At 39.3% G+C, this 18,738-nt stretch overlaps 1 protein-coding gene across 1 annotated transcript in view; it reads right to left on the bottom strand.

The window, feature by feature from the left end:
* Positions 1-5,184: 5,184 nt before the first annotated feature.
* Positions 5,185-18,738, bottom strand: part of TNFSF10 (TNF superfamily member 10) — a 112,091-nt gene continuing 98,537 nt past the window's right edge. The window contains exon 5 of the mRNA XM_086944389.1: positions 5,185-12,327. Coding sequence (XP_086800515.1) covers positions 11,891-12,327 — 437 coding nt within the window. The 3' untranslated portion in view covers positions 5,185-11,890. The remainder of the gene's footprint in view (positions 12,328-18,738) is intronic.

Genomic DNA, 18,738 nt, shown 5'->3' with positions numbered 1-18,738 from the left:
TTCCTGGTTGAATCGTTGGCTGCCAATCATAGCTCTGCATTTCCCTGCACAAGCTTGTTATTCTTTATTTTTTAAGTTTTATATAGCACAAACTAGACCCGACAATATCAGGTATCAGAGCGCTCTACATGAACACCAGTTTTGTTACAGATGGACACATTCATTTTTGTGAGGCAACAGGAGATTAAGTGATTTGCCCAGAATCACATGATGTTAAGCATCGTTGCCGAGACACGAACCCATTTCCCCAGCTTCAAGGTCGACCGCTCTAGTCGTAAGGCTACATCCTCTCTATTATTTACAAATTATTCGCGATTTCAGATATACTAATTTGGATTTCCTTAAACAACTACAGAACTGATTTACACCGGATAGCTGAAAGTGTGATCTGTGAACCAAAATCTACCTTCCTACTAAAATTTGGTGTAATTCCGTCCAGTGGTCCAGGCTGCAGTTGTGACTAAAGCTCTTATGGGAATTAACATGGGAAACACACATTTTTTGACCCCCCCTATTTTCACGGCCCTCGCTTGACAGATCACCCCATAACTTTCAATGCACAACAAAACTCACTATGGTACTTTTTTTGAAAATATTTGTGAAGATTCATCACACGATGTCAACGATATAGGCAATTCAATAAAAGCCTTTTCTGTGGAAACATGGTCCTAACTATACCTACTGGCGACCACCAGTGGGTAATTTTTATATATGTAATAATATATAAAACCTCCTTGGTGTGATACTGGTTTACCGCCTTCTTTCCTATTGAAAGGATTGTTTGGAATTATCGTGGATCTTTGCCACCATGGCTGGCAACGGCAGTTAGAGGCAGGCGTACGGCACTGGGCAAAACCTTTGGATATATATATATATATATATATATATATATATATATTCACTGAAAAAACCATAGGTTATAGACCATATATAGTTAGGAATTCGCATTTACAAAACCTTATTTTACTCACACAAAACCATTGAAATTCCATATATAGTTAGTTGCACTAACTATATATCGCGCACCCGCAATCCACTGCTGATGATGTCACATATTACATCATTCATGACATGGTCAGTGACATCACTGATGACATCACTGATGACATCTCAAATGACATCACTGATGACATCTCAAATAACATCACTGATGACATCACTGATGACATCTCATTTGACATTACTGATCACATCACTGATGATATCATTCATGTGATAATACGATGAACCTCTTCAGACTCTAATATAACCTTAGATACAATCAGTGTAAACAGACACTCACAGACTGTCACTCATCCATGGAGTTACTCACACACCTAGTCAGTCATGCAAAGAATCAAGCACACCTCCATTTCCTCAACTATACAGTTATACAAACTTTACTTATTCAAACATATACTAACACATATTTACTCTCTTATGCAATCCCTGATACAAGTTCACAATGATCCATACAGCCACTCACACATTCACTGGCTCTTATGCACAGTTATTTATATATGTCAACTCTCACATGTACTGTGTTTTACATATGTACTTACTTTGACATGTAGCACTGAGATATCCATTCACTCACCAATACACTCATGCACACAGTCAACCGCCCATACAGCTGTTTCCACATGCACTTTTGAAACCATACATCTAGTGAATCAACTGCTCACACATCTATGCACAGAGTCATACACCTCCCAGCCACCCACACACACACTCAGTCTCCCATACAAATACTTGGGCAACCAATCAATAACCCATATTACTCATATAGCTACTTATCAACACATGCAACAGTTTACAGAACAACAGACATAATGATGCACAAATTAAGACAGTTTAGTCACTAACCCATGCACTCAGTGAGACACATTTAATCACTCACTCATACAGTCAGTCATGCACCTACTAAATCCTTCATCCAGACACTTATACATCCACTCATTCTTCAATATGTAAGACATATTTTAACTTTACAGAAACATACAGTCACTGGATGTTGTCATCAGTGATGTCATCAGTGATGTCATCAGTGATGTCACTGACCATGTCATGAATGATGTAATATGTGACATCATCAGCAGTGGATTGCGGGTGCGCGATATATAGTTAGTGCAACTAACTATATATGGAATTTCAATGGTTTTGTGTGAGTAAAATAAGGTTTTGTAAATGCGAATTCCTAACTATATATGGTCTATAACCTATGGTTTTTTCAGTGAATTTTCAAGGTTTTGTAAATGCTAATTCCTAACTATATATGGTCTATAACCTATGGTTTTTTCAGTGAATTTTCAAGGTTTTGTAAATGCTAATTCCTAACTATATATGGTCTATAACCTATGGTTTTTTCAGTGAATATATATATATACATACATATATAAACATATATCATCTCTATATCTATATAAATACAAACATAAATGCATGCATACATATACTTATATGCATACAGATGCATGTTATTTACATGAAAGTTGAAAAAACACTAATAAAAGCAAAGCTAAAAAGCCACCTCATTACAAACAGAATGGCTTTAACTTAAACGAGGGCGAGATCTATTGCATTTTCAATGCTTGTTTACTTTGGTTCCATCAAGAAGGCATTCAGATGTGTCACACATTTGCCATAAATTCTGAATGTTAGCACTCTAGTTGCACATTAGATCACTGTAGTAAAGCTACTGCTCACCAGGGACGTCTGCTGCTGGTATTCAAAGTGCATGTTTCAGTCTGCATGTCAGAATTTTTTAATGAAATAGAAGAGGATTTGAAAAGTCACTCAAAATGTGCCCTAATTTTTCTTTCTGCAGCACTAATCATACTTTCTATGGCAAAATATACCCCCTCATGTTGTTTCTTTTTAAATTAAATGTTTTATGAGTTACCACTTTATTCCAATCAAGATGGCTTCAGGTGTGCCATACCTTTGTAATAAGTAGGACTGTTAGCGCTCTAGTTGTTCTTTAGAACACTCTGGGACATTCTGTCATTGGGTTATACTTGGGCTACATCTGGGTGATATTTGGGCTACATTTGGGCTCTTTTGTCTCTGGTGGCCATTTTGGGAGACTGCATGTCAGAATGTTTTAATGAAATAGAAAAGGATTTGAGAAGTCACTCAAAATGTGCCCTAATTTTTCATTCTGCAGCACTAATCATACTTTCTATGACAAAATATACCCCCTCATGTTGTTTCTTTTTAAATTAAATGTTTTAAGAGTTACCACTTTATTCCAATCAAGATGGCTTCAGGTGTGCCATACCTTTGTAATAAGTAGGACTGTTAGCGCTCTAGTTGTTCTTTAGAACACTCTAGGAGGCTGCAGTAGAACACAAAGGAATCAACTGACAGTCTCTGTCCTTGTTGGATGTACATGTTTTACTGAGAATGTCAGACTTCATTTTCACATGACTGAGAAAGATAATGTGAATTTACAGAAAATATGCTTTCAGTTTAGCTTATGGATCCCCTTGCAAACCACTGTGGGAAAATCATGAGATATTAGTTTTCTTTCAAACAATATTCATGATATCACAGCAGAAGGTTTTTTCACATGGTAAAATCACCTTAGAACCCACCACAATTCCTAAAACGAGTATGGTACCATCAACAAATGATTTATAATGTAACTAAAGTCCTAAAACCCTCTATTAACTACAATGCTTTTTAATGAGGTGCTATCATGTATATTGGTCCCAAGATGGCTGCCAACACTTCTTGGATGAAGTGCTGACAGCCAATCAGATCAGATGTGTGGTTAGGCTCCGCCCAGATATATATCTTTTTTTGAACCTAAATTACTCAAAATCCACTGGAGCACATATATTGAGACCTAGCAAAGGCACATCGGGCTAACAGTCCCTACAATTTTGCCAAGTTTCGTGCAAATCCATTCAGCCGTTCGAGCTAAAAGTGAGGCCAACCGCCCTATGGAAATTAACATGGGAAAAACGTGTTTTGGGACCCCCCTTTTTTCTCAGCCCCCCCTTGATGAAACCCCCCCAAATTGTCAGGGGCTGCTCAGAAACAAAATGTTCCATTTTCCAGCCAATTCCTTCCACAAACGCCAAAGTTATTAGACATAGAATTTTCAAAAATCCCATAGAGAAAAAATCCTAACTATATATACCTACTGGCGACCGCCAGTAGGTAATATATATATATATATATATATATATATATATATATATATATATATATATATATATATATATATAGAGAGAGAGAGAGAGAGAGAGAGAGAGAGAGAGAGAGAGAGAGAGAGAGAGAGAGAGAGAGAGAGAGAGACAAAGTAAGATATGTGGTATAGAAAATGTTACTCTCTACAGAACCTTTTGACAACATTCAGGGTGGAAAGGGGTCTCATGGATCCCCAATCCTTCCTCTGCCGACCAGTGCAGCCAAGCACTGCACCTGTCAGTAGGGTGCCCTCTGTCCACCTAGAAAGGCAGGCTGTGTAGCCACTTTCATTGCGAAAGATGCACTTGGTGCTTCAAACAGCCGGTCCACTTTGTACTAATGTGTTGCCCCAGGAAAGACACAAATTTGCAGTTGTGCTGTTTTCTGTGCATGGAAACAGATTAACTAAGAAGTCAATCAAAACAGTAAGGCAGCTAGAGTTGCTGCACTGTGTTGTATGAAATGGAGAGAGCAGAATATTGCCACATCTACTAAGATGTGGTGCTGTTCTCCTCTCTGCCTGCTCTGGCTCACTTTCAAAAGCCATGCACCAACGCAGACACCCTTGTTGCACAGTGCATGGATGTATTGATTCTCTAAGGATAGGTTTTTTACTGTAAGTGGTCCCTTCCTGTACAAGAACTATACTTCAAGACTTAAATGAGAAGAAATAAAACATTTCTTCGCATTGCGCCAGGCTTGAGAAGGCATAGGACTTTGGTGCAAATCCCTGTCTATGATTCTTTGTATATAAGGAACTGCACCAAAGCCCATGAGTGGTTGCATGGGAACGCCCACACACCATCCATGGAACACCACATTAATGCTAAGTAATGCAGGGCAATACATTGCTCAACTTTGATTTTCTTTGGAATACTATCCAACACAAATCCAAATTTGTGTTGGATAGTAAATCTCACCTTAACAAATTGCATTGCGTTTGCCTTTTAGCATTACCTAGAAATAGACCCTTCATTTACACAGTAAACATGATGTTTTCATAATAAATTTTCCACAAAACTCAGTTTATACAAGCATACCTGAGGGTATGGAGAGAATAAGTACAAAGGGGAAAATTAGAAAATAAAACACCCAGGAACATATAAAAAGTAGAATATGAAAAGAGAACTTGGATTGTCACTTAATGGCTGGTGAGGTGGTCAAATTGTCGTCCAGTTCAGATTATTTTCAGAAGCATTAGGTTTTGGTTTCTAAATAAATTCTTATGCAAGCATAATACATTTCCATTTAAAACTTATTCAAGCACTCAATCAACTTTATTCAGAAGTAAATCCAATAAATTGCACCATATTATGTACAACTACACAATTGCAAAATACAGTCATAAAAAAACAAAGATTAAATCCGGTAAAAAGTTATAAAAATATATTTTCAGTACATACATAAAATTATTGTTGATGGGGTGTAAAATCAAAGTGAAAAAAGTGTCATACTCTCAATTGAGATGTATTTGAACATTGAGCCACTGCAGGAAAATAAGGAAACTTGTATGTTTATTTTGATCATGAGTTGCTTAGACCTTTTGTTTGTTCCATAATTTGTGGAACCCCTTGTAAACCCTCAAAATATATTAACCGGACTGGGATTGTTGACCCAATTAAAAAGCAATCTCCAGGCAGATGTTCAGGAAACAACCCATGAATATGGAAAAGTTCTATATAGTGAATTTCAAGTAGTATACTTGCATTTGTTTTGATCTTTCTGAAATCTTAACTGCTGTTTACTATTCACTGGGTCAACAAGCGTGACTCTATTTAATTTAACAAGAAGCAGGAGAAAAAATTGTAAAGATTAGAAATAGGAGTTCTGGAGGGGTTTTACTGATCATACTCCCTGGCAGACCAGTCATATCTCTGTTTGAAATATATTGCAAAGTCTCCAGTCTTTTCCGTGGTGAGGTGGTGGTGGCTTATATGTGTTTAGTGTAGTTCTAATGAGAAGCATGTTATGTATTACGTCCAATGTGTTGTGCAGGACCCCATACCACACAAATAGCAGTATACTGGCAATAATAGTCTGGGTGGTCTTCTCGCAAACTGTTAACAGACAAAGAGCAGTGCATGGGTACGTTCAAAGCTGCATTACTCTTACAACACCATGTTTATGTTGGTGATGTCTACATGTACTTAATGTAATGGATAATGCACAAACACTGAACATTATAAGGGTATTGCAAGTCACTGCTGGATCATATGACCACATAGAAGTGCAAACCTGCAGGTACAGTGCTTTAAAAAAGTTAAGGGTGTCTTAGCTCTAGTAACTAGCCATATCAAGATATAGAGCGATTTGGTGATACTATACTTCATATTAAAACTTGCCTCCCCGCCACAATATATGTTATACAGTGTCCAAGATTCGAACACATGTATGAGTGTGATCTGGTGTCCTGCAACAAATCTTAAGCAGTTTATTCAAATGCACAGAAATAAAAGGGTAACCAAACTAGGGGCCCAATGTACACAGGGTCACAAATTGTGGACCGATGTTTTGCAGCCTTTCTCTGATTTTGGCATGAGACTTATGTACAAATAGGTGGTGTCACAAAATATCCAGAAGCCAGACACAATGGTTGGCAAAATGACCTACTTAATGAATGTTAAGCAGCAGGGAGCTATTTGTGACCCTCTGTGATTGGCTACAAGGAAATCCAGAACACAAATATCAGGGACCTGCTGCATGACTATGACCTTGACTTACTATTTCTCACGCAAACATGGCTGAGCCCTGCATTGGCACCTGACAATGCCACATTCATCCCCCTGGCTACAAGATTGCCAGGCAAGACAGACTTCACAAGCACAGGGGTGGAATCACAATCACCCAGAAGAACACCATCAGCTGCATCACATCCATGGACACCAACATGGAACACCTGTCATTCGAGCTCTACATCACAGTGAACTCCCTAAGCAGTACTCTCATTTATAGACCACCGGGACCATGCAGTAACTTCCATGACACCATCAAGGACTTTGTCATACCACTCAACCTCAAGGGTAGCAATTACAACTGGAAGACCACTCTGACACCAACTCAAGAGCACTCATTGAAGACTTTGGAATCTTGGGCCTCACCCAATGAGGAGAAAAGTGACCTACCCATGTCACTGGACACCTCCTGGAGACTATTTTCACCAACTTTGGCAACATCTGAGTCGACAAGTGCACACCAGTTCCCTAGACAGACCTAGTTCTAGTCAAGTTCAGCATCCCCATCCAAGTCTAAAGTACACACACAATCCCTGGACAGGCCAAAAAACTGGAACAGCAACACTGACAAGGACTGTAACACTGCTCTCAACACCCACCGACCAGAACACAGCAACAGTCTCCGCAAAGCAATCAAGAATTTCAACAACTGGATTGCCTCCTGCTTGACTCCCTGACCCTCCTCGAGCACAACAATACAACAAGATCCAGATCCCAGGCCAATTGGTACATGGAGGAACTCAGACTAATGAAACGCCACTGCAAACAACTGGAGCGTAAATAGAAAAGGAGTCAGGGCAAAGCAGACATGAGCACGTTCAAATCTGCCTTTGACGGTACCACCAGAGTAATCTGGACCACCAATTGTGCTGCTCTTGTGGACCGCATTGATGCCAGCACCATTGGAAGCAAAAAAATATTTGACATTGTGAAAGATTTCACCTCAACATCAGCCTCCTCCAACTCGATCACTTCCTACCAGGACCTTTGCAACAATCTCTCTCAATTCTTCAGCAACAAAATCACCACTGTTTAAGGCAACCTCAGCCCACAATCAGACTAGAAAGACTGTGCCAAAGCGCCTCCCAATCTTATCCAAAGAACCAATGCTAACTACATGGCCTGTTATCACCCCAGAAGAAACCACTGCCGCCATGAAGTCCATCCACTCAGAGTCCCCATTGGACCATTGTCCCCACTATGTCTACTCAGTAGGACCGCAACCCATCAAAGCCATGCTTTCACCCATTATGAATGCCTCTAACTATTCCGTGACCTTCCCATATAATGGATACATGCAACTGTCCTCCCATTGCTGAAGTTACCCTCTGCTGACCTTACAAAGCTAGCAAACTACAGACCGATCTCCCTGCTACCATTCCTGGTCAAAGTCTTAGAGACAAAATTATCAAAGGCGCTTTTTGAATATCTACCTAACATTTAGAATTTCTTAGTGTTTGATATCCAGGAGTTGGTGTTTGACAGTCTCCTAAAAACTAAAGCGATAGCATGATATTTGAAATTTCAAGTATATATTTACAACACGATTCACAGCTGTTGTCTTACCTGCAAGTTCTGTGACTTCAGTTTCAGACTGTCTGATTTCATTAGCCTTGTTTCAAGTTGTTTTTTTCATAATATACAACAAAGAAATTTGAAACAAATAAATGCAAATGGGCACTGAGTGTTTAGTGCAACCCATGGCAAATTCTGTTAAAAGCGATCACCTCCTTGTTTATCTTTTTAGTCTCGGTCCTCACCTAGTGAGACGTTGTCCTTTGGCACAGACATGATTTACCCGACCACAACTAAAAACATTCATCCTTTGAACAGACCCTCCCATGTAACTTCTCCCCTCCTGATCACATGCAAATCCATGCCCTACGGTTCTATATCCTATTTGTTCTTCTGTCTTATGTCTACAATAATTGCTTGTAACCTCAGCCACTGGCAATTACTTGAGGCTGCAAAATAACAATGGAATGGGATGCAGCGAGATTAATTACCAGTGGATGAGACTCATTCAAGCATTCCATGCATCACTTTTTTGTATATTTCATTGTGTCACCCTAAGTGGTCTTGTGCACACTGTCCCACTGGAACCAAGCTATACTTGGCTGCTGAGCTCCACTAAGAGTGCAACCAGTACTGGTTTGCTTGTTTTCTGGTTCAGGGAGAACCTGGCCTGGCAGTTCAGGCTGAACTGTTACCATTAGAGTAGGGTTGAGACCGGTTTACATATGGCTGATTCCAAACTGAGGTGGCATGGTGTGCAAAGTAATGATGGACTGGGATATAGTTCTGAGTAATTACCAGTGACATAGACTAATTCAAGCATTCCATCCATCACTTTTTTGTTTACATTAAAGTTATGAATTAGGCACCCATGTTTAAAGCACAGTGTAAACCAGCGGAGGTTTTTTGAAAGCGATATCTGTTTTGGCTCTACGGTGAAGATACTTCTGCATGTGATAATGAGATGCAACTACCAACTGTTTCATCACAGTAATTGTCATTTATATGGATTGATAACCAGATAATTTAACATTATACTATTTGCAAAGAACAAATACACTTTAAGCATTAAGAGTAAGTTTTTATATATGTAATACATGTTACACATCAATATCACTGTAGAAAACAGATTAGCAGAATCATTGAAATTCAGGTTTTTTTCCCATGGACATGTGCTTGGCCCCATTGATGGAACGGCTGGGACTTTTTCAAAGCTCTTGAGGGAATACATCCTACTTTTTGAGCTGCCTTTGAAATGCTTGTATAAAAAATAAGGGATTCATTCCACCAACAGCCTTGAAAACCCCAAATCGTGCACGCCGTCAAAGGACAAAAAAAGAAAAAAACTGCAGAACTTCAAATAATTTGCTAATCTATTTTCAACAATGATGTTTATCCATAACATGTATTAAATTTACAACAATGTTCTTTTAATTTTTACAGTGTATGTGTTCTTTCCCAAAAGTATAATGTTGACCTAACTGATACATCTATACATTTGGTAGTTGCATCCCATTATTACAAATGTATTAACTAACTAGGATTAGTACTAGATGCACCCAAAGGGGCATATTTATCAAAATATCAAGCAGTGCAGCAAGCCACCTCGTGCACTGTGTGACAGGGAAAGGGCAGGAATGCACTATATTTAACATAATACAGCTTATTCCAGCGTTGGCTTCCAATGTGCTGCCTAGCGCCAATGCAGGCACAATTGCACCAAGGTGAAAAGTTGCCTGCATTATAAGGATTGTTTTTGTGCAGGAAGGAGCACAAAAACAATCCCGAGACATTTTTCTCTTTCTATGTGTGCTGCAAAATGCAGCACACAGAGAAAGAGGAAAAAAAGAGGAGAAATAAAGATATTTTTTCTCATTACACCTCCCCTGGGGATACATCGCAATGCATGGTACATCTGGGAATGTTCCAAAATCCATGGGTGTTGCGTGGGAACACCCACTCTCCTGGGCAGCATAATGCAATCCAGAGGTTTGGGCTGCATTTGGTTGTTCTAGGTTTATGAAGCCACTCGAGGCTCTGCAAGGTTGCATTGCATGGCGTGATAAACTTAAGAGTTGCGTTGCTCTTGCGCCCCATTGCGTGGCACAAGAGTGACACAACCATTTGATAAATATGCCCCAAAGTATGATACCAACAAAAATAGTAATAGAACAAATACAGCTAATATTTGGTCAAGCAGGGGCTGTAGGCTCTACACATACGTACACTTATATTTCACATTACTAGTCCAGTCGCACTGTTTGGCAAACTATTCTTTGTTGAGTTCCTTTATAGTGAGTTTGAAGTATTAACGTGGCTTCTTCAGACTCTTGAGTTAGATAGTTTATTCACACTATTTTGATGGAAGTTGGGCTTGTTTTGATTTTGGTGATTTTATTCCTTGAAGGAATATGCTTCTTGATCTCTCAGCCTATTCCATCCTTTGTGCTGTTCAGAGCAAGAAAAGTTGCTCTTTAACATGCTAGCTGGCTTGGAAACTCTAGCTTTAATAGGAGCTGGACCTTTCAGACACAGAACTTTCAAGTAATTGAAAAACCTGTCCTCAATTGAAAACACTGCCTGAAGTAAGTTATTGCCAGACAGTAACTACGTTATTTTCTTTGGGCCCAATTCACAGAATTAACTTAAGACAAAATCCTAAACTTACTACTTTTGGTATTCACAGAATGCACTTACTACTTTTGGTATTCACAGAATGGATTTACGACTACTAACTTTATGTCTGCACTCGGGCCGGAGATTCCGGCCCGAAGGCGGAGATTCCGGCTCGTAGGTAGGACTTCCTGCCCGTAGGTGGGACTTCCGGCCTGTAGGTGGGATTTCCGGCCCGTAGGTGGGACTTCCGGCCCGTAGGTGGGGATTCAGGCCGGTGGCAGAGATTTAGCCGTGGCCGAAATCTCCACCTCCAGCCGGAATCTCCGGCCTGAGTGCAGACGTAAAGTTAGTAGTCGTAAATCCATTCTGTGAATACCAAAAGTAGTAAGTGCATTCTGTGAATACCAAAAGTAGTAAGTTTAGGATTTTGTCTTAAGTTAGTTCTGTGAATCAGGCCCCTAATGTTGAATATTTGTTATGAATCAACTAGCCTGCTTTAAGGTACTTCTGTGCCACTAGACTCCAGTGCCATTCTCGCGAGTAATTTTAGTTTACAACAGAATATCTGTAAAAAAAAGTTATAGACCTCCCAAATGGCCCATAGATACAAAGATACATCCATATATGCACCTGTCTGCAAAAAAGGGCAAATATACATCTTTCAGAAGTCCCAAAAGACACTTGTCGAACTGTCTCAGACCTGTACACACATTTTTGATTTGTTCATGAAATGCCGCCACCAGTGGCCTGCGACATCAGTAGGGTCTTGCACAACACTCTATCCTTCAGGATACATTGAGCAAAAGAAGGAATGTGTAACAAATTCAACAAAAGTTGAGTTTCCAATGTCTTCAGCCAATCAAAAACGCTCCAAAAAAGCTTGCTTCTTTATCCATATCTATGAGGTTTCTATCACTCACAGAAACGAAAATTCTATCCCTCTGTTTTAGTTCGAAAACTCCTCCCTGATGAATGGAATGGAGTCCAAATTCTGCAGTTTTGGACCAGCAGGTTGTTTTTGCACTTTTCATCAGAAGTATTGGCTCTGGATAACTTGTCATTTTGTATATGTACTGGACCATTTGCTTCACCCTTTTGGTTCCAAATGAACGGGCAGATGGTTCTGGTTCTTGGTACCGGAAGTAAGTTTGGGAGTATATATAATAAAACCCAGTTTTCCGAATGATCAGCTCCCCATTTTGGAGGTCAACATTGTTCAAAAATGATTGTCCTCTTTCAGACTCCCAGGTTTGCAATTTATGGCCCAAAGCATTTCTTGGTACAGAGTCTGTTGGCAGAGGAAAAACAAATATGTTATTAAAAGAGTGCATTACAATGATCACTGGGTCTGTTGTCTAACAGGGTTGACTGGTTAGTAGATCAGCAAAGTCACTGACTGAGACATACCTCTGTTTAAAATAGAAAAACATTAACAGGACACATTTGCAATTATTTCATGCAAAACAGGGCAGCAAGGGATCTTGCTCTGTTGTGTTTTCTGAAAGATAGAGCCTAGAAATGCTCCATATTTATAAAGTTATTGAGCATTTTTGCTCTCTCCTTGCATGTGCACCCGCATTATGGGCAAGATTTTTCTTTTGCAGAAAAACAACACAAAGAGTATTTTTCCTTTTTCTGCATCACATAGAAAAAGAGGAAATAGTGAGGAGAAACACATATTTTTCTCTTCATTACTCCATCCTCTGGAAGGCATGCAGATTTGACCCAATCCCAGGTTTACAAACCCTTTGTGTTAAATCCATGGGAAGATGCACGAAACGCTCATGTGCCGCCCATGGAACTTCTCCCAGCTTGAAATGTAACATAACCAAGGCTCCCTGTTTTCCGTTTTTACTCATTTTTACAGATAAATACAGACAGAAAACCATTTATTTTCCTGTCTGTATTTATTTTTAAATGTGGATAAAAACGGAAATTTGGTTGTTTTTGAGTGAATCTAAATGCTATCTATCATGACTGCCAGGCAGATAGCTGTGGGGACTGACTGGCAAGGGTATTAAAAAAATAGGGATTTTTTAGTAAAGAGCCTTAAACAGCAGATTTGCACAACCTGGATACTAAAATGTACATATTTTTTTACAAGTCCATATTTTACCCCCTGAGTGTGCATATATCATTGAAACCTGTCAGGCTTTCAGGTACAAGTGCACATTAACTGGTTCAATAAATGCAGAAATATACACATTTGGACTACATCTTTTCACAAAGCCTAAAATAAATATGGATAAATACTGGTAAAATCTGCAAAAAATAAATATGGAAAAATACAGACGGAAATGACAAAAATATAAATACCATAAAACCGGGAGCCCTAAACATAACACAGAGCAATCAGCTGCATTGTGTTACAAAGATGAATGAAGGAATTGCGCTGCCTTGTGTCACCGCGTGTCACCTTGGACAGCATACTATCTCTGGCCCTACGTCTTTTAGACTGTACAGGACAAACATATAGTTCAGGTTGTTGTAAAATTATATCATAAATTATCAGTGCAGAAGCAATCCAAAAATTATCATTACATCAATGGTAAAATCTATATGTAATACTGAAGATGCTATGGATATATAATAATGGTCTCATTCAAATAAAGAAATGTAACTTTAGGAGACATAGGCTACTATGCCTTTAATAAATGTTATAATTATTTGTGAAAAACAAATGAATGCAAATTAAGATTAATAAACATCCTAAACTAACAATAAATACTAGACTAATCAGAAAGCATGAAGATTAATAGAGTTAATATCCTACAATAGCAAGAAAATAGAGTTAACTCAGCTGTGCCCTAAACAATAGCTTCAGTTTTGATCCAGAAAACAAACAATGAGGGTTCAAGCCTCAATAAAACTGGTAAAGTATTCCCCACCCGTGTCTCTGTGTTAGTTACGAGTGATTTATTTTGTCCTTGATAACTTGAACCCAGTAATGTAATACCACTGAATACTGTGAACGCTCATACTCCAAGCCCCACCAAAGATTTTCTTTTTTTCTCTAAAATAGATGGGGGTTCCCATCCCAATGGTCTTAAAATTTAAAGTTTTATAAAACACTACGACATTTTGAAGCATTAAAGCATAAAGTAAAACATAACAGTGAGAAGATCAGAGTGTGTGGGAATTGGACTCTAGCCGAAGAACACAGTGAACCAAGACGTGGTATCCTTGGGTCAAACCGATTTGGGCTTTGGGTTCACCTGATTGTTTGGTATATTATAGTTACATCTACTATCCCCAGCAATCTGTCTGGCAATCGCAATTAGCATTACCTTCAAGTTAGCAAGAAAGGATTTTGCCAGGCTGGTCAGCAAAGCATTGTCAAAATCCAGCTCTGAGAAGAACTTCACCTGAACGACACCCCTAAAAGCTACATTGAGATTGAGTGTAGACTGCCCTCAGAATACAATAGATGGAAATTAGTTGACTTCACTTATGACTTGACATGAAGGTGACATTTTAATGAGGATACAAAGTGAAGACAATCTGTCTTCCAAACTAATCATATATGAGTGGCCAACAAGAGGCACACCCCGCTATGGAGAGACAATACTCAATGTTGCCTGGATTCTGCTTCAGGTAGTGCTGCACAGGGCCGGACTGGAAACCCAAAGCAGCCCTGGCAATTTTGTCAGACCATCCCCCTTCTCCCCCCCGGGGGAGCGGTGGGCAGTGTGAAGTACTGCTGTTTTTGTTTCTGGGGGCCGATATTGCAGCACCGCTGGATAACCAGCCTCCATCAACAAAATTTGCCTCCTCCGCTGCATAACCTTTCCCCACCCTTACATCCTCCCAGGGAAAACCCTGATGCCACCTACAGCTGGTCCAGCACTGGTGCTGCACCATCTATCTTACAAAAAATCTCATGCAGTATAATCAGTGAAGTGATGAACAGAGATGTCCAATTAATTGACAAGCACTCTCAGAACCTCAATGTGGGCCTAGTTGTTTCTTTGTAGTACATACATGAGAATGCCAAAATGGCTGATTTGGTCTATGCAACTTGCTCGCTGAATTCAAGCCCATCTGGTCCCTCAAGAAGTAATTAACACTTTTCAAATGGATCTAATGCTGCTGTCAGTGAGGGAGAAATAGCTGGTAAGCATCCATCAGTCTCAATTATGTGCAATGCATAATCTGGTACTTGGAGAGTGGGCATGGCAGCCTTTTGCCACAAGACAAAAAACACTACTGGGTTCGGGCTCCCAACAGTAAGGCCAAGCCACTGACCAATCCAAAACTGAACAAATGCCAATACTGTTATCCTAAATTTCTGTGAACCATTTTATACCACATTTGATTCAAACTAAATGTGAGTGTGAAATTCCCATTCACTATGAATTAATCAATTATTTTATTCAGATTCTTCATATGTGTGTTGATTCAATTTCGCCAATTTACAATACAAAAGCACATTTAATACCGGGTGGAGAACTCTCATTTTTATGGACTTTAGACTTTTGCTAGCTCAATAAAAAACTGGAGTCCATACATCGATGATATTTTCCTCGTATGGTCAGGCAATGAGGCGGATTTAATCTCATTCCACCAGTGGCTTAACAATCGGACAACAGAAATACAATTTAGCCTTAACTACTCTAAGAACAGAATGCCATTCTTAGATGTAGAAGTCTATCCTTCACAAGGAAGGCTGGTAACCACGCTATTCAAAAAAGCAACTGATCGAAACAAGTCTTTGCATTTTTTAAGTATTCACCCTCGCAGCCTCAAAGAAAACCTACCGTTTGGTCAGTATTTACGAATTCGCCGTAACTGCCAATTTAAAGACGAGTATCAAATACATGCCATGAAACTCACAGACAATCTATTGGAACGAGGCTACCCCAAAAAATTGCTCAAAAGAGCAATGAAAAGAGCGTGGTGGATCCCTAGGGAATGCCTTTTAGAGAAAAAATCCAAGAAAGAAACGGACAGAATAGTGTTTGTATCTACCTACTGTCCCAACTCCAACCTAGTCAAAAAAGTCATCTCACGGAACTGGCACTTGGTCAAGAATCTCCATGAAACACTGAATAATGCACCACTATTTGCCTTTGAAAAGGAACAAAGTATTTACAATCAGCTAGTCAGAGCAGCTCTCCCAAAAAAGACAAAACCACAATGAGATCATTTGTAGGTCTGCCGCCCATTCAAGTACATCATAAGTGCGGCACTTGCATCTGTTGCCCATCCTCCGAAGAAGGATCATTGTTCCAACACAATAACATCTTTTGTAAACACAAACATTTACCAACTGTAAATCTCGGTATGTGATCTATGGCATCAAATGCCCTTGCGGTATGCTTTATATTGGGAAAACAAATCAAGAGGTAAGATCAAGAATAACCCAACATAAATCACGCATCCGCAAAAATATTCAGACTGCACCGCTGGTTAACCACTGGCGTTTGAAGAACCATGATGAAAATTACTTAAAATGGACGGTGATCTGTAAAGTGGAAAAAGATACAAGAGGTGGCGACTTGGACGCCAAACTCTCCAAAAGAGAAGCGACGCTAATTGTGAAGTTCAATTCGTCAGTTGATGGCCTAAATGAGTTATCAGAGATTTACAAATTGTCATGAAAGTGCCATTTCACTTAATGTCAAGTTGTTAGTAGACAACATCAGCCACCGGAAGAAATATACTGGCAGATGGGGTTCTAGGTCTGTGCCGACGAGACTTGTATTTCATGAAGACTAGGTGAATAACATCGTTCTCAAGAAAATAAACCTGCTTTTAGGGTTGCGAATCACAAGTTAGACCATTAGTCACACACTACCGTTTGACATTCTGCGTCAAAACACAGTCTTTGGCATTCACAAACTACATCTCCCAGACAGCTTTCATTCAGGAAGCAGTCTTCGTTCAATCACAAACAACTCCCAAGTACAATCGCGGATCATGCGAAAGAAAATTCACAACGCATCACAAATTATAAAGCCAAGAGCCCACAATTATAATAAGCGCATGGAGACATAGATGCCATTTTCCTGACAACATAGAGGGAGTTAAGAACGCGTCATCAAGAATAGGGAACTACAGTTCCCCGACACCTTACAACCAGGAAGTATTACTAAACAGCGTCCTGCGGCACGATACATTACAGAGCTTGTGCAACTGACGCGTACGGCTCCATTCTGAAAATAGAGCATTCCTTAATCGGATTAGAGGTAAATAACACGCTGAAATAAATGAGTGTCCTCAAGCTGATATTAATTCGGAAACTTAACGGTGTTCGCATCTGTCTTTCAGGTCCATTCTGAAACCTCACATCTACAATCTATACGAGGACAGCTACAATTCTAAGTAAGTCACATGGCGCCCACACAGGCTCTGTGTGTTGTGTTTTGTTTGTTTGAATACCAAATTGAAATTTAACCTCATAGATGCTATTAAACATCCCTCCCCAGTGCTGCGCTGTCCATTGGAACTAGTGCTGAATGGACGTCCAATGGTCGTGCGCAGCACTGGGGAGGTAGTGCTGCCGTCGGCCAATGCACCGAGGCAGCACTTAAGGGGTTAAAAAGGAGGCCACAACGCGCTGTTTTTTGTTTACAGGATCAAAAGAAAGATTTAAATCCAATCGAGTGTATCTGGATTTTTGTGAGTATTGATGTTGATTAGCGGTGGCTTTGATAGTTTTGAAATATTATGCTGCTTCAATAACAGCTGGGTGTTATATTTGATTTGTAGTGTCAAGCGTCAGAACAAATTTCTCTGCATTGACGGTAAGCGGTCTGCTTGTAGAGGAGGGTTTGGTCATTTCATTTTCTGCTAGATACGAATAAAACACTAAGAAGGGTTCTTGTTTTCTCCACAGCTTTGGGTCCTGATGAGAACTCCATAAAAGATTGGAGTTCGAAACGCGTAGACCACTGTTTTGTTGAGCCATAAGACTATTTATTTTAACAACTGTGCTCCAAACATAAGGAAATAAGAACAATTTGATGCCATGGTTTTTCATTGACATGTATATGTAAATATGTATATATATATATATATATATATATATATATAGAGGGTGTGTGGGTGAGAGAAAAGATATCTGTGCGAATGGGAGAAATGAATGGGTGTGAATATGTATAGAATTTGATGTATTAAATGTGCTTTTGTTTTGTAGATGTTTAAAATGTAAATTTGTTGAAATTGAATCAACACACGTATGAAGAATCTGAATAAAATAATTGATTGATTCATAGTGAATGGGAATTTCACACTCACATTTAGTTTGAATCAAATGTGGTATAAAATGGTTCATAAAAATTTAGGATAACTGTATTGGCATTTGTTCAGTTTTGGATTTTGCCACAAGAAGCATGTTACCGGGACTGTGAAGGCCTCAGCAGGGTCTTATCAACCTTACCCTCAACAACATGTTGACATCTTAAAATATTAAACTAATTTAACTCAAACTCCAGTTTGGCTTTTTCTGATATTATATGAATTTTGTTCTAACATACCATCATTTCAGTTGAAATAAATGCAAATATTTCCCCCAAACCTAAGGTTGTCTTTGTCTGCAAATAAAGCTGTTTCTTGTTTGCAATACCAGCTTTCATGTTCAGGATTGGGATTCAGATATCGGCTTGCCATTTTTAAAAACGTCTCACTATACCTCCTGCCCAGATTATGCCTCACATGCTCAAGTAGAGCCATCTCATGTTAGTAATGATCACAATAT

Source organism: Lissotriton vulgaris, chromosome 11 (assembly GCF_964263255.1).
Source record: "Lissotriton vulgaris chromosome 11, aLisVul1.2, whole genome shotgun sequence".
NCBI lineage: Eukaryota > Metazoa > Chordata > Amphibia > Caudata > Salamandridae > Lissotriton > Lissotriton vulgaris.
The sequence above is the reverse complement of the archived record's forward strand: the minus strand, read 5'-3'. Positions and strand labels throughout refer to the sequence as shown.